The 14,868-nt window shown below is 34.1% G+C and overlaps 2 protein-coding genes across 2 annotated transcripts in view; one reads left to right on the top strand and one right to left on the bottom strand.

Annotated features, from left to right (window-relative positions):
- Nucleotides 1-4,629: 4,629 nt before the first annotated feature.
- LOC129227887 (peroxisome biogenesis factor 2-like) lies at nt 4,630-5,657 on the top strand. The gene has a single exon (XM_054862505.1). It carries the CDS (start codon nt 4,659-4,661, stop codon nt 5,553-5,555), a length of 897 nt encoding a protein of 298 aa, XP_054718480.1. The 5' UTR covers nt 4,630-4,658; the 3' UTR covers nt 5,556-5,657.
- Nucleotides 5,658-11,022: 5,365 nt separating this feature from the next.
- The window catches only part of LOC129227717 (NADH dehydrogenase [ubiquinone] 1 beta subcomplex subunit 8, mitochondrial-like), a 38,913-nt gene continuing 35,067 nt past the window's right edge, over nt 11,023-14,868 (bottom strand). The window contains exon 5 of the mRNA XM_054862318.1: nt 11,023-11,189. Within this exon, the coding sequence (XP_054718293.1) occupies nt 11,130-11,189 (60 nt within the window). The 3' untranslated portion in view covers nt 11,023-11,129. The remainder of the gene's footprint in view (nt 11,190-14,868) is intronic.

Genomic DNA, 14,868 nt, shown 5'->3' on the forward strand with positions numbered 1-14,868 from the left:
GACTAACGTAACATTTTAAAAATGACTGCTAATATTTAAAACTTATTTAATTTAATGTACATTTTCATGAACAATTGTGAATATGTAGGCATTCTGCATTGATTAAAAATATAAAGGGTGAAAAATATCATTAATTTCATTGTAGACCTTATGTTTGCTTAGAAAATACTTTTTTAAAGGTCTTTATAAAGATACTCCCAATTAGAAAAAATATTAAAAAGGAAAGATTCAAGAATTTAGCCAACAGTGCAGCATTGCTAGTAACAAGGCCAATAAGATGCTTGGGTTTATCAATAGATCTATTTCAAACAAATCTAAAGACGTTCTTCTGCCCTTATATAGAAGTTTGGTAAGACCTCATTTGGAGTATGCTGTTCAGTTTTAGTCTCCTTATCTAAGAAAGACATTAATGTATTGGAAAGGGTTCAAAGGAGAGCTACAAGGCTAATAAATGGACTTTCTCACTTAGATTATGATTCCAGGCTTAGAAGGCTAAAAATGTACAGTCTCGAGCAAAGAAGAGACCAAGGGGACATGATTCAGTTGTTTAAATTTATTAAAATGAAAGATGTTACGGGGCTGAAGTTTAGCACTGAAAACAGGACAAGGGGTCATTGTTTTAAGCTATTTAAATCTCAGGCTAACATGGATGTTAAGAACAATTATTATTTTAGCAGGGTAGTGGAACCTTGGAACAGTTTACCGGAAGAGGTGGTAATGAGCAAGGGAGTAGATAGTTTTAAGAGGGCCATTGATCTTCACTGGGGATTGTAAATTGAGTAGGACCAGTCTAGCTGGGCCCAGAGCCTGTTGCTGGTCGTCACTTTTGTATTTGTATTTGTATGTTATCAATGTATTGCCATGGCAAAAGATCTCTGGACTGCACACTCTTTGAAGTTACAGCTAATAAATTGTATAGGCCAGCTATGAGTAAGACAAATATATTTTGTTTCCTCATGAGCTTATCACGCAGGCTAAACAGTTCTGGAATTCTTTCACATGCAGAAACAAACATTTTGTAGTCACTCAGAAATGTTTTGAAAATAGTGTCAGAGTGTGAAACAAATTTCATCATTTTAAATAACTTTGGTTTATAAAAAACCTCACTAAACTCATCTGCTGGATTGCATAATACTTCATACTTCTTTCCTGCATAAAATTCTTTCATGGTCTTGGATGATATCAATAGCATCCATAACAAGTTTAGGTGTTTCAACATGTTTAATGCAAAATTCAAACAATGCATAGGATCCCAAACTACACATACATCTTTAATCAGAATATTCTGCAGATGTTTTTCAATTCCGCAGTTTATGTAATGGTCACCCACTGCTACACCAATCAAATTCCTTCGCACAAATGGCAGGTTAAAACCAAATTTTGCTAAGATGTTGAGGAAGTCTTTGCACAAGCCTTCTCCAGTAGAGTCATCCACCCACTGATGTTCAAGGTAGATGGACTCAAATAAAGATGGCCTTTTAATATCAAAAATGGGCACCCAAATGCCTATCATATGCCTTGTGCGATGCTTGATAGTCATCTTATCTGCCATCAATTCTTATCATTACGTTTTGTGTCTCTAACCTGTCATAAATATTCAAGCTTTGAAGTAAGGTGGGAATAGGGCCTGTGTAGTTTTGCTTACATAGAAGCAGTGTATAATTCTTATTTAAATTATTATTCACAGTGGTGGGTCAAAATGTGATTTTGCCGACTAGGCCAAAAGTAGCCAGTCCATCTCTGGTTCAATTTATAGGTTATTACTTCCTTTTACAAAAAAGGAAGTATTGTATTCGCGAAAAAAATTTCACTCAAAAATCGCCCTTAATTTCCATTTTGCTCACCCCCAAATGAATGTTGAGTTTTTTTTCGATTCGACCACATGCGGAAAAGTGCCTAAGAATGTATAGACACGCGAAATATCCATTTTGACCATCACCGAGGTAATTACAACGACTTTTCTCGTGACGTCTGTATGTATGTGCGTATGTGTGTATGTGCGTATGTATCTCGCATAACTCAAAAATGGTATGTCCTAGAAAGTTGAAATTTGGTACATAGACTCGTAGTGGGGTCTAGTTGTGCACCTCCCCTTTTGGTTGCTTTCGGATGTTCCTAAGGGGGTCTTTTGCACCTTTTTGGGGGGAAATCATTGTTAATTTCGATGTAAACTCAAGTGGCGTTATAATTTGTCGGACACTTGGCGATATATCGCCAGTCTTTTGGTCGCCAAGTTTTGTCGCCAACTTGGCGACAAATTTGGCGGAGTTTTTTTTTTTTTTTTGGTTTCAATTTGGCCATTGTTGGTGATATTTAGAGAATAAATATTGAATCACATTAAAATAGTGAATAATGGGGAAATGACATTAAATTGGAGTAAAAGGAAGTCATGTGATGCACACATCAGCTCATTTTATTTATACTGTACTTCCGTTAATTTGGAAGGCCTGGATTCCTATTGGTCCAGATTAATGAGAGATTTATGGCTTAGTAAATTTTGCAAAATTTTTCATAATTCTTCTCTTTTTATCAGTTCTTTTTTAAAACTTTAAATCTTAAACTGCACCTGTTTTTTAACTTTTTTCTTAAAATTCAGGGAAAGGTGGTTGGTGGGATGCTTGTCCAAATCAAATAATATTATTTGTACAATTTTATAAAAGAAAACTAAGCTGCTTTTAAAAAAAAGATGAAGTTATAGGAAAATAACAATAGGATATTACATTTGAATGCACACTTTTACAATGTAGGGACACAAAACATGCTTGAAATTGTCCAAAAAAAAAAAAAAAAATGTTTTCCTTCTTTTAAAAAAATGTGATCCTCACCTCATACAAAGCTTGCAATGGAGTCACTTTCAGAAAAAAAAATTCAATTTTAGATTCTGATTTCCGACTGATATTCACCTGAAGTTCTTTGTGTCCCTCAACTTTGAAGTCTAAATTTGACTAGGTACCTACGGAATTAGCAAGTTATTTTCTCTACATTCATTGTTTTCATTTTGTATAATGCAAATTAAATTAGTAAAATGCAGAGAAAATATCTTACGCACATAAAGTTAAATTTAAAATATTTTGTGTTTGTACATGCTATGCATGAAGTATTTTGTAGCTTCTTTAAAAAATGCATATCGCATATAGTGCCCTTTGTCCTCTCATCCCCAAACAGGGAAAATTTTTTTTAGTTGACAGACACGTCTAGAGCATCCGATTGTATAAACACTGTGAGGAAAGCATCCGCCCACCATGCTGATGAAACGTCATCAAAAATATTATCATAAAAAGGTGTAAGTTGTCCTTCAATATGATAAATAAACCCAACTACAATGGAAATTTTGATGAGAACAAAACGTTGCTACAACCACAAGATCTATTTCATCAGACTCGTACATTTGCTTTAACTTCACAATCAATACACAATTAAACCACAAATATCATGATCCTATTTTAACTCAATGCTTCAACTATGCTATTATGATAGGAACAGTGTAATAGTAAATAAAGTTTTGTATTTATTAATTTATTTTTATTTGTATACAAAATACACAGATCGGCTAGATTAAAATTTGTTTAAAAGATAATTTGCGTAAGTTTTTCAACAAACGATAGTGCAACAAAGTTTTCGTTTCTGAAGTTTAATTTATACAATAAATTATGGCTGTTCATTTTAAATATGAATTGAGGAAAAAACGAACCTCTCCATTTCCGGGAGACTTCACTTTGTTTTCTGCGATAAGTTTTCCCTCATTCATGTTGAGAGCTAAAAAATATATATGGACTCTTAAATATTTCTTGAAGGAAAATTGGAAAATAAAGGATAAACCGAACTGTTGAATTCGTCTCACCAACTGTTCCAAATGAAGTCCGTTATAAGTTGCGAAATGGAGGAAATAACTTGTAAATTCGGACGAAAACAAACTGCGTTCACTCTTATGCAATAATGGGAGTTTTTAAATATGAGATGGCCGCGTGTTTTTGTTTGTTATCGTCAGTTACGTAGCCTACGAAGATCTGCTGCTGCAAACTGCAAACAGCGTAGCGTTGCATCTATGGTTGCGTTCGACGAGCACGACCGAGAGCGACCGGTCAGTTAATCACGTGACAACTAATGATCACGTGCTCCAATCAACCAATCAACTGCTTAGAATGGTAACCGGTGAGGTACCGGTTGATCATAGAACGCACCGTTTCGGTTTGTAACTGGTTACCTACCGGTCGACCGCAACCTATGCAGGCTAGCGGCCAGGGAGCTAGCGGCGCTCCGTTTTTTCCGGAATTATTAGTGTTGCCAATAGAACTTATGCGAATGCAAGGCAGTAATATTTTTAAATGTATTGCATTTTACGCAATTTAATGCTTTGCATAGAGCTAAAAGCTAGTTTCATGTTTAATCACTTCTATTTATTTGATCCAACATATTGCTTACGTTCGACGAGCTCTACCGGTAGCGTCCGGTTAGTTAATCACATGCCAGCTAATGATCACGTGCTCCAATCCACCAATCAACAGCTTAAAGTGGTAACCGGTGAGGTAACCGATAGATGATAGAGCGCTGCGGTTTGTAACCGGTTATTTACCGTTAGACCGGACTCTAGTAACTTTTAACTGCCAACTGTCATGTGTCAACGCCATTCCGATTGTTTACTTCCGTTTATTACAAAAATGACGAATTGCTATGCTCGTCGAGTGGATCAGCTCGATGCGATTTTTCTTGACAATGAATTATTATCTTTGTTGAATTCTAATTTCCGCAGAGCATTCAGTTATTTTCCTCAAACAGTTCTTTCTCGCTTCGGTCCTGAGTTAGACACGCTCTTCAAATTTTGTTACAAATATCTTCCATATCATGTTCTTGGTGGATCATTTGGTCAAAATGTATTTCAGCTTTGTTATAAAGATAGCTCAACTCTGAACAGCCCATCACTAAAAAAGCTTCAAACTCTTGCTTTTATCACCATTGCTTTACCTTGGTTTTGGGATCGAATTATTCGCAAGCTCATTTTGTCGCTAAATAATGAATGCTCTAGAAAAGCTTCCGATGTTTCATACATGACGGAATCTAAATTGCGATTCTTGTACAAGATGATGTCTTGTGTCAACTTTTGTATATTTTTGCAGAAAGGACAATTTTCTTCTGTAGAAGAACGAATATTGAATGTTAGACCGCTGTATATGACTAAACAAGATATTCGACCAACTCAGTATGAAGGAATTTCTCGAGAACTTCTGTGGCATGGCTTGTGCGAATTTCTTGGGTTTATTCTCCCTCTAATCAATATTTATAGATTAAAAGGATATCTGAGACGCAAGTGTTTACCTTGGGCTAAAAGTTATCGATCAAAGTATTTTTTCAACACCCAAACATGTGGAATATGTGGGAATGTCCCCACTTTTCCTCACACAATTGGTTGTTTGCACGTTTTTTGTTACTATTGCATTTCAAGTTCAATTTTAGCTGATCCAGTATATTTTTGTTTTGATTGTGATACTACAGTCAATGGGGTTAATTGTATAAAACCCCTTGCAATAAATGCTCCATCCATCAGTGTAAAAACCTAAGTGTTCTGTAATAATATGTATGAAGTAATGATTTTTATAGTAAGTACTTTTTGTACCAGGTATATTTTTGTTTTCTGAACCAATTATATTTTTGTTATTAAAAATTTTATTTATATTACTTATTGCATGTATTATTTTCCCTATATTATTACATTTCTTTGCAATCATCAACGTAGTTATTAGACAGAGTTTGGTACATTAATCTCCTGTATTTAAAGAGGGCTCTGTGTTTTATTGTGGTGGGGAAAGTGAGCAATGGCACGGCTCGGTGATCATCATCCTGTCGTGGAGTGGTATATTCATAATCGTGGTTAATTGTTTACTACTCAGGACGAATTTCTCACCCTGTTTCCGATAGAAGAAATTCATGTTTGGATACCAAACTTAACAGCCACAGGACATAATTATTTGTTTTAATTTGTATACCTGTTTACGAAACATTACTTAGCACAAGCAATAACTTTTAGTTTATGTATTCATTGTTTAGATATTAGTAAATTAATTGTTTTACCTAAACACGCCATACTTGTTTAATGAAATGACCAAGCATTTGTGACACCTCAAAATACTTCAGGGAAAATAATGTAAATCTAATTCATGTGTAAGTGATTCTATGGCAGAAGTTATTGCCTACGAAATTCATCAAACTCTTAAGAAAAACGCGAGATTAAGTTGTTCGACTTACAGCAATTTCCACTTATCTGCTTCAATACTTTCAAAACCAGCCCTAACAAAATTTGGTACTTTTTTTCTTTTTGTTGCCGCTATAAGTCTCATGGCTTTTAGTTCTCTCCCCCCCCCCCTTTCTCCCACTTAAAGGTCCCAATCGCTGCCACAGAATGTCTCTAAATGCACTAGTGAGCCCAATTATATTCTAGCTTGTCTGTGTATAGATCTCTCTTTAATTGTCCTCTACTTGTTTTTGATTTTCTGCAGACTTTTGTGGCTTATGGACTTGGTCTAGCCAAGAGCTAGTCCAGATGGGATTAGGATTAAACACACACAAAAGAAGATTTTAGTTTTCAGAGTTACATAAAAAAATCTTGTTCAAAATAATTCTACTGTATTGACTCGAATAAATCGTTTTTTTTGTTTATATTTTCCCCCTTTATGAATAAAACAATCTATACTAATGATTTTCTATGTTTATACCTCATGGGTAATCTTTGGATCTGCACCTATTTGAAAAACTCTTTCACTATTTGAAAGCAAAATAATTACAGAATGACATAGGCCAGTACCGCAGCGAGGGGGGGGGGGGGGGCTTTTGGGGGTGAAACCCCCTCCCCCAGAGCCTTTGGTTTTAACATAAATGCAAATTCTAATATTGTAGTTTATGCATATTAAAGGGCTATTTTGATCAAAAAAGAAAGTATATCTTCAGAAGGTATTTTTCATCAAAAAACCCCCTTTAGAAGGTATTTTTGATTAAAAACATCCCCTCCAGTAGGTATTTTGATCAAAAAAAAAAAACCTCCAGAAGTTATTTCTGGCTGCGCTAGTGACACAGGCTATGTGTTATCCATATATTTTATAATTTTTTTTCCAACATTCCTTTAAAATCCACAGTTCTATGCTTGCCTCAAGGGGCCACTGTGGCTCTTCCTATCTTTCTAGGTTCAGTATTAACACTACTGAGGCAAATGACTAAATAATTAAAAACAAGCAGGCAAAAAGGCTTATACCATGAAAAGCAAGGGCGGACCCAAAAAGTATTCAAGGAGGGGGCGATTAATGGTCTCAAATTAAGCCTTTTTTTGGGAAGGGCGGATTTCTATTTCAAAAAAAATTCCAGCGGAGTGTACTGAACCCCATCCCATACCTTCACCTTGCCAAAAGTCCTATTATTCCTTTTTTTTTTTTTTGGACTTCAATTTAAAAATTGTTAATGGGGAGATTCCTCTGAACTCTATCTAATGCCACCGATCGCCTGAAATAGAGTTTTTAGAACTTTGAAACTTCCTATCATTATCACCAAAGTGTTAAAAGATATGATAAAGTTGTGTTTTCAAGACTACAATTCTGAAAAAATTCTGAGGAAGGCCCTCTTTTTCGTAGCATTATAGAAGATTGTCTAAAACTAAGTTTTTGTAACTTCAGTATTGTAAATATGCCTAGGGAGATTTCCTGCACCTTGGCTCAAGGAGGGGCGATCCCCCCCATCGCTCCTCCCTTGATAAAAGGTCAGAAAGTTCCATTACATTTTGTTGGTTATTACTTGAATTATTGAATAGGGAACTGTGAGAGGCTCCATCTTTCTACTGTTCAGTATATATTTCTCATAAAATACCTACAAGACTAGAAATATCTTATAGCATTTTTTGGAAACTCCAGAAGATATTTGAAGTGCATAACCATTTCTATCATCTTGAAAAAAATCCTTCCGATATTGGCTCTTTTTGTGAGACCACAGTTAGTTGTACATTTTTTTCCTCCCATACTAAAGCTTAAACCCTTCACCACCCCATAATGCAAATTTTTCTACATTAGCATCAGAGTGTACAAGAAAAGTTCAATTCCTATTTAGCCATACATACTATTCTTATTTCATGTTATTTCATTTTTTTTTTAAAAAAATTCCTCTTTAAGCAGTTGTATTTCTGTATTAGTTATGTCAAACTATTAAGCATATTTTTAATTTTTAAAAAGGTTTTGAAATAGCAGATGATATTAATTATGAAAAAATGCCCTTCTTTCAAACTACAGCGTAATCCCATTACAACAAAACATCCATTTCAATGAAATAAATTTTTAGTGTCATTTTAATTTCCATTATATTGCTTGAAATCTATTACCCAAACAAAATTTGCGGCCTCTTGAAGTTCGTTGTAATAAGGGCGGATCTAGAGGGGCGCCATTGGGGTCATGGCCGCTCCCAAAACCTTGTGACTAAGAACTTTTAAAGAAGAAAAAAATAAAAAGAAAGAAAATATTATATGAGAATATAACAAAGTTTAACACATGCATTTTACTTCAAATGAATTTAAGGTCTTAATTGAGGGAGAAATTATATCAGTATCCTCGAAACAGAACTATTATTTCCAAAATCTCGCTCCTTAGTTAACATCATTTCTTGATTCCAACTTAAGACATTTGGACGATCTCTAAATGCTGCTGTCTTTAGAACACACCTATTGCTCTCAAGACCAAAGAGAAAATACATTTGCATTTTTATGGCTTTTATTTCAAAAATTTTCAAGAGGAGGGAGAGCCCCCTTTTCCCACGCTCCTCCACAAATGCCACGAAAAGTAACCAAAATTGCATTTTAAGACTTCAATTTGGAAAATTTTTCAACAGAAATTAGCTTACCCAGCTTTTATCCCTCAACTTGCCTAAAAGCGGCTTAAATGGCCTCTTTTAAGGCTTCAATTAGAATAGATTTTCGATAGGACACCCCTCCCCAGTTAATATTGTGATGATAGCTTTAAATTGAGGTCTTTGGAGTGAGAGCTCAGAAATCTTCCGTCGCTTTCTCTAATACGTCTGAAAACAGCTTAAAATTGAACTTTTAGATCGTCAATGGCAAAACATTTCCAGGAAGGAGAGATTTCAAGCACCCTCAATCACTCTTCTAAAGGTGCATTTTTACGCTCGACAGCAGAACAGCAGGAGCACTCTCTCCTAATTTATAAACATATAATAGCAGAATATTCCGGATTCAAAGCTTCATTTTCATAAAATATTTTGGTGTCAGCACCCGAACCCAGACCTTTTTTCTCGCATCAGATTCCTAAATCCATCCCCCTCACCAAACGTCGAGATAACCTAAAATTGAATTCTTAAACTTTATTTTAACAAAATTTCTGAGAAGTTTAAAATTTTCGGATGGTCCCTCCCAAAATGATCGGCTAGATCCGCCACTGCATTGTAATGGGATTTCACTATGCCACCAATTTAAGCCTTCACTCAGGATTAACAGTGGTAGCATTGCTTCCCCCCAAACAAACTATTTATGAAAATATTTAATTAGCTGTAATAATTAATAAATTTAAACTTTTAAATTTTAAATAATAAAAATAAGTTGAAGATTAAAGATAAGAATTAAAACCCTCACTACTAAAAGCAAATACAGTTGGCCTATGATATTAAACATTTAATTTACAAACAGTTTACTAGTCCCAAAATAAATTTTATTAAAACTATGCTATTTGATTTTCTGAACACTTCTTGTCGTCTTAAACAGTTCATAAAATTGAGGGTCAACTGTAATGAATTACAAGCTGGTATATCTAATGAGTTCAATAAAAAGGGGCAAATTGATTACTTACTTCAGACTCAATGACCTATAAAGAATACTGGTTGTATAGTTTAAAAAAATGATCTAATACAGTATTCAGTTTATTTTACCCTTGATTTTTTAGAGATATTTTAAGAATGAAATTTATTAAAAAGTGAATTTAAATTTAAAAAAAAGTTAGAATGTTCCATACTGAAAGGGTAAAAAGGATGCTTACTTTCCAGGAGCACTATTTAACACCACTTTTTCAGTACACCACCATAACTTTACATTATCTCTATATATTAAAAAAAAAGAAGGGCAAAGAAATTGTGAAAGGATGTTTGTGGCGGGTCTGCATCTAGAAGGCCCCATAGCATCTACAACCTTGAAATTTGGTACTAAATTACTTTGAGCCCCAGGAATTGGCAACTTGGAGCATTAAAAAAAAAATGAATGCTTTTTTGGTAATTCACTTTTTAAGCTAAAAATTCACATAAAGGCCGTGTTAAAGGGATGAAAAATTTTCCATATCCATGTCATTCAAAAAAAAATTTTTTTTTTTTTGTCTGCATCAGATTAAGTTGTTCTAATTTTTTGAACATCATACATAAGGGTTTCTAATTCAGGGAAAGTTCTAGGCTAAATTCAATTTGAGCCTGGATTTAAGTATAAAATGTTGCTAGAGAAATTTGAAAACGAGTATAATATATAAACAGCTGTTATGCTACGCCCAGGAGCCCTTTAGCAGTTACAGTGGTAAAACTTGGCACAAGGTAAGAAGAGAAGAACGGGGGAGGGGGGGGGGGGAGATGTGCTCTTTGATGCTTTTTTTTTAAAGTAATTTTGTTAAGCATATTTTCATTAAGTTTTTTTTCTCTTCAGGTCGGAGTAGGATTTCAATATTGTTCTAATTATAAATAGGTCTTTGCTAAAATTCTTTTTTCTATGGGAAGGGAAGCAGGATTTTTATTTATTTTAATTTTAACATGCATTTTAATCTGGTTCTTCCTTACAGAGATTTAAATCATGGCAAACTAAACAAGATTGCAAAGCTATTTTTGGGGGTTGGAGAGCAGGGGGTGGGTACTATTAAGCAAACCCTCCCCCCTCCTAGGAAGTAAAGCAAACCCTCAATACAATGCTAATTAAATAGCTTTAAAAATATGTAACAAGTAAAGCTAAAAATAGGTAGAACTTGAACTGAATGATTCAAACACTAAAGTAATAGATAAACATTTTTGTTTTAATCATAGAAACTAAATGTTCACTGCAATCTCAGAACACTAACAAGTAATGATCTTTATTTATCTACAATAGAACCAAAATATTGTTTCACATAATATAGGTAGAATTATTAATCTGCTGGTTCAAAAGTGTAGGATGTCTGTCCAGTTAGTGGATATTGCTTTGGTACCTGCAAAATACAAAAAAAAAAAAAAAAAAAAAAAAAAAATAAATAAATAAATTGCACAAAAAGGTGTAGCATATTATGTACTGTGATTACAATTGTAGCCCTATAGAGAAATGATCAGGGTTCATACTCTATTCGGATGAAAAAATTCCATGACTTTTTCCAAGACTTTTTCATGACTTCATAAAAATTTTCATGACCTTGTTACATGAAGAGAATAGCACAGTTTAACGTCAAATTTGCCATTTTTTGGAAATAAGTATTGGCTAAACTGCTATGTGAATGCCACTACCTCTTAGAAGCTTGTGATGGAAAAAGTATAAGTTTCAATAAATTTGCTTCAAAGGGTGTCTTTTAGTGTCAACAGTGCATTTAATCATCCACATAACTTGAGTTTTTTGGTTCTTTAAAGTAAAGCTGCATTCTTTAGTTAATTCATGTTTCTAAACCAGATATTTAAATAAAAAATTTAGAAGTGAATAAATCTTCTCATTCAAATGTTATTGTTTGTTTATTTGCACATTTTCAAATGCATATAAATTAATAGGTTCAGGAATTCCAGAACATAGTGTTTAATTCCTGATATTGAACGCAGCGGTGGGTCACATGGATTATTTTTGTAGACCGTATGTAGGGCACTACCACTTTAGAGTGTTAGTATTCCCCTATTTCTGTATTTTATCGCCTGACTAAAGATCTTTATTTTCTAAAACCTTCAACAAATTAAGATAAACTCTGAAAAATTTAATAGCAAAGTTTTCAAGAGTGATGGAAATGAATTCGGATGCAATTGCATTGCGTTTTTTGAAAAAATCAAGAACGTGCAAGTTTGCTGCTGCAGAATATAAAATATTAAAAGTGTTGAAAATAATGGTAAATTCAAGATGAGTGATGTCAAAGCAGTAAAATCACATTGCAGAAAAAGACGAGCAGCTGCTACAGAAGTGGATGCAATGAGATTTCAAAATTCAAATTTGTTTTTGAGATAGTTCCAATTTTCCAGTTTTATTAGCTTTTATATGCTCAATACTGTTAAATCACTCTAGGTTTCTAATTTTCTTTTATCTACTGTTACTTTCTCTTTGGCCAAAACATTTTTCCATGACTTTAAATACATTTTAATGACTTTAAATGAAAATTTCAATTTCCCATGACTTTTCCAGGTTTGAAATTTGCTTATTTTTTTTTCCATGACTTTCCAGGATTTCCATGACCCGTACGAACCCTGAATGATAAACAATGAAATCTATTAACATAAAAAAACATTAACTACAGTAAACATCTGATTATCCGTAGAATAGGGTGGCACAGTAACCGGGGATAAGCAAAAATAGCGGATAATCCAAATAATAGGTAAAAAATGATATTTAGTGTATACAATAGCTAAAAAATATTAATACACTCAGATCCCAACTTACGCGAGGAATGCGTTCCAAGACTCCTGGCGTAAGTCGAAATTTCAAGTTGTGGAAAAGTGCGTATATGATTTTTTTATTCACATACTCAATCATTTTAGACATTTAAACACCTTTTAAACTGTTTTAGACCATTTTTCAACTATATATTACCGTTTCTTTCACAAAGAGCTGAATTTTTATCTTATTTTTAAAAAAGCTGCATTATTCAACATAAAAATACTGCTATGATTCATAAAATCAATGATCAATGGGAGAGAGACATAAAAATAAAACAGTACGGTATGTCGCAATAATAAAGCACTGCATTGTAAGAGTACTATGCAGTAGATACAATAAGTCACATTTATAATTTAAAAATTGAAGATGATGATTTATGCTGCTCAATCTAATCGTCATTCTAATATATTTTTAAATACAGTAGCTTTGCATTTACTTTTATAACATTTACATCTATAGTAACATCCATCTTTCAAAGTCTCTATAATCTACAATACAATAGCAGATTCCAGTTTCATACTGTTTGCATTTCATTTTAACACTACTCTGCAAACTTCATATTGAAACTAAAGTCTGAACTTATGGTATTAAGACTAAGGTCATGGATTGCTTCGCTTCACTTTTAATTGTACATTTGAAAGATTCACTCATATCTAATGACGTGCTATCTTCGACCCATTTTCTAGTTGTTTAAGCATATCATGAATCTTTGCCTTTTTAAAAATTGTTGCAAATTTTCGCTTTGTGTTTCCATCTCCAAACTTAAGATGAAACAGCATGCCTAGGGGTCACAATATTTCATCACCTTTCATACTTAGAATAAATAAGTGAAAAATGATGAGGGGAGAAATATAAACACTAACAATGCTATGTTTATAGTGTGGTGTGTGGGAATTTGCGCTGTCAGTAATGCTAAAAGGATGAAAGTACATTCACGAAGTCAATGTTTAGTAGTCACTAACAAAGCCAAAACATAGCATCACGATTCCTTTCCAAATCGTTTTCGTATAGAGAGCGAGAAATTCATTTTAGCTCTAAAATTCTTCCCTCCTGAAACACAAATACAAATGTGACGACCAGCAACAGGCTCTGGGCCCAACTAGGCTGGTCCTAGTCAATTAATTAGTCCCCAATGAAGATCAATGGCCCTCTTAAAGCTATCCACTCCCTTGCTCATTACCGCCTCTTCCGGTAAGCTATTCCAAGTGCCCACGACCCTACTAAAGTAGTAGTTTTTCCTGATTTCCAAGTTAGCCTGAGATTTAAATAGCTTAAAACAATGACCCCTTGTCCTGCTTTCCCCGCAAAAATTTAATCCATTTACATCTTTCATATTGATAAATTTAAATAACTGAATCATGTCCCCTCTGACTCTCCTTTGCTCCAGGCTATACATGTTAAGCCTATTAAGTCTGGTATCATAATCTAAATCTGAGAGTCCCTTTACTAATTTAGTTACCCTTCTTTGAACCCTTTCCAATACAAAAATATCTTTCTTCAGATAAGGTGACCAAAACTGAACAGCATACTCCAAATGAGGTCTTACTAAACTCCTATATAAAGGCAGAAGAACTAAAACACTTGCGTTACAGCCATTTCCTGTAAGTCGAATTCCGTTGTAGCGGGAAGTCAACTGTATATTTAAATTATAACTAAGAACATTGCCTCATTGCATCTACTAACATTGAATATAAACGAGCTGATGTGTGCATCACATGACTTCTTTTTCCCCAATTTAATGTCATTTTCCCATTATTGGCAATTTTAATGTGATTCAATAGTTTTCTCTCTAAATATCACCACCAGTGGCCAAACTGAAAGCAAATTTGAAAAAAAAAAAAAAAAAATCGCCAAATATGTTGTCAAGGTGGCGACAAAACTTGGCGACCAAAAGACTGGCGATATATCACCAAGTGTTCGCCAAATTATAACACCACTTGAGTATCCATCGAAATTAACAATGATTCCCCCCCCCCAAAAGGGGCAAAAGACCCCTTTAGAAACACCCGAATGCAACCAAAAGGGGAGGTGCACAACTAGAACCCACTAAGAGTCTACGTACCAAATTTCAACTTTCTAGGACATACCGTTCTTGCGTTATGTGACATACATACTCACATCCGCACATACATACGGATGTCACGAGAAAAGTCATTGTAATTAACTCGGGGACTGTCAAAATGGATATTTCGAGTGTTTATGCATTCTTAGGCACTTATCCACATGTGGTTGGGTTGAAAAAAAAAAACTCTATCCATGATCCGCAG

The sequence above is a fragment of the Uloborus diversus genome, chromosome 8 (assembly GCF_026930045.1).
Source record: "Uloborus diversus isolate 005 chromosome 8, Udiv.v.3.1, whole genome shotgun sequence".
Taxonomy (NCBI): domain Eukaryota; kingdom Metazoa; phylum Arthropoda; class Arachnida; order Araneae; family Uloboridae; genus Uloborus; species Uloborus diversus.

Bases quoted from the DNA above. Each gene is read 5' to 3' on its own strand.
- LOC129227887 (XM_054862505.1), top strand. From the start codon at position 4,659: ATGACGAATTGCTATGCTCGTCGAGTGGATCAGCTCGATGCGATTTTT.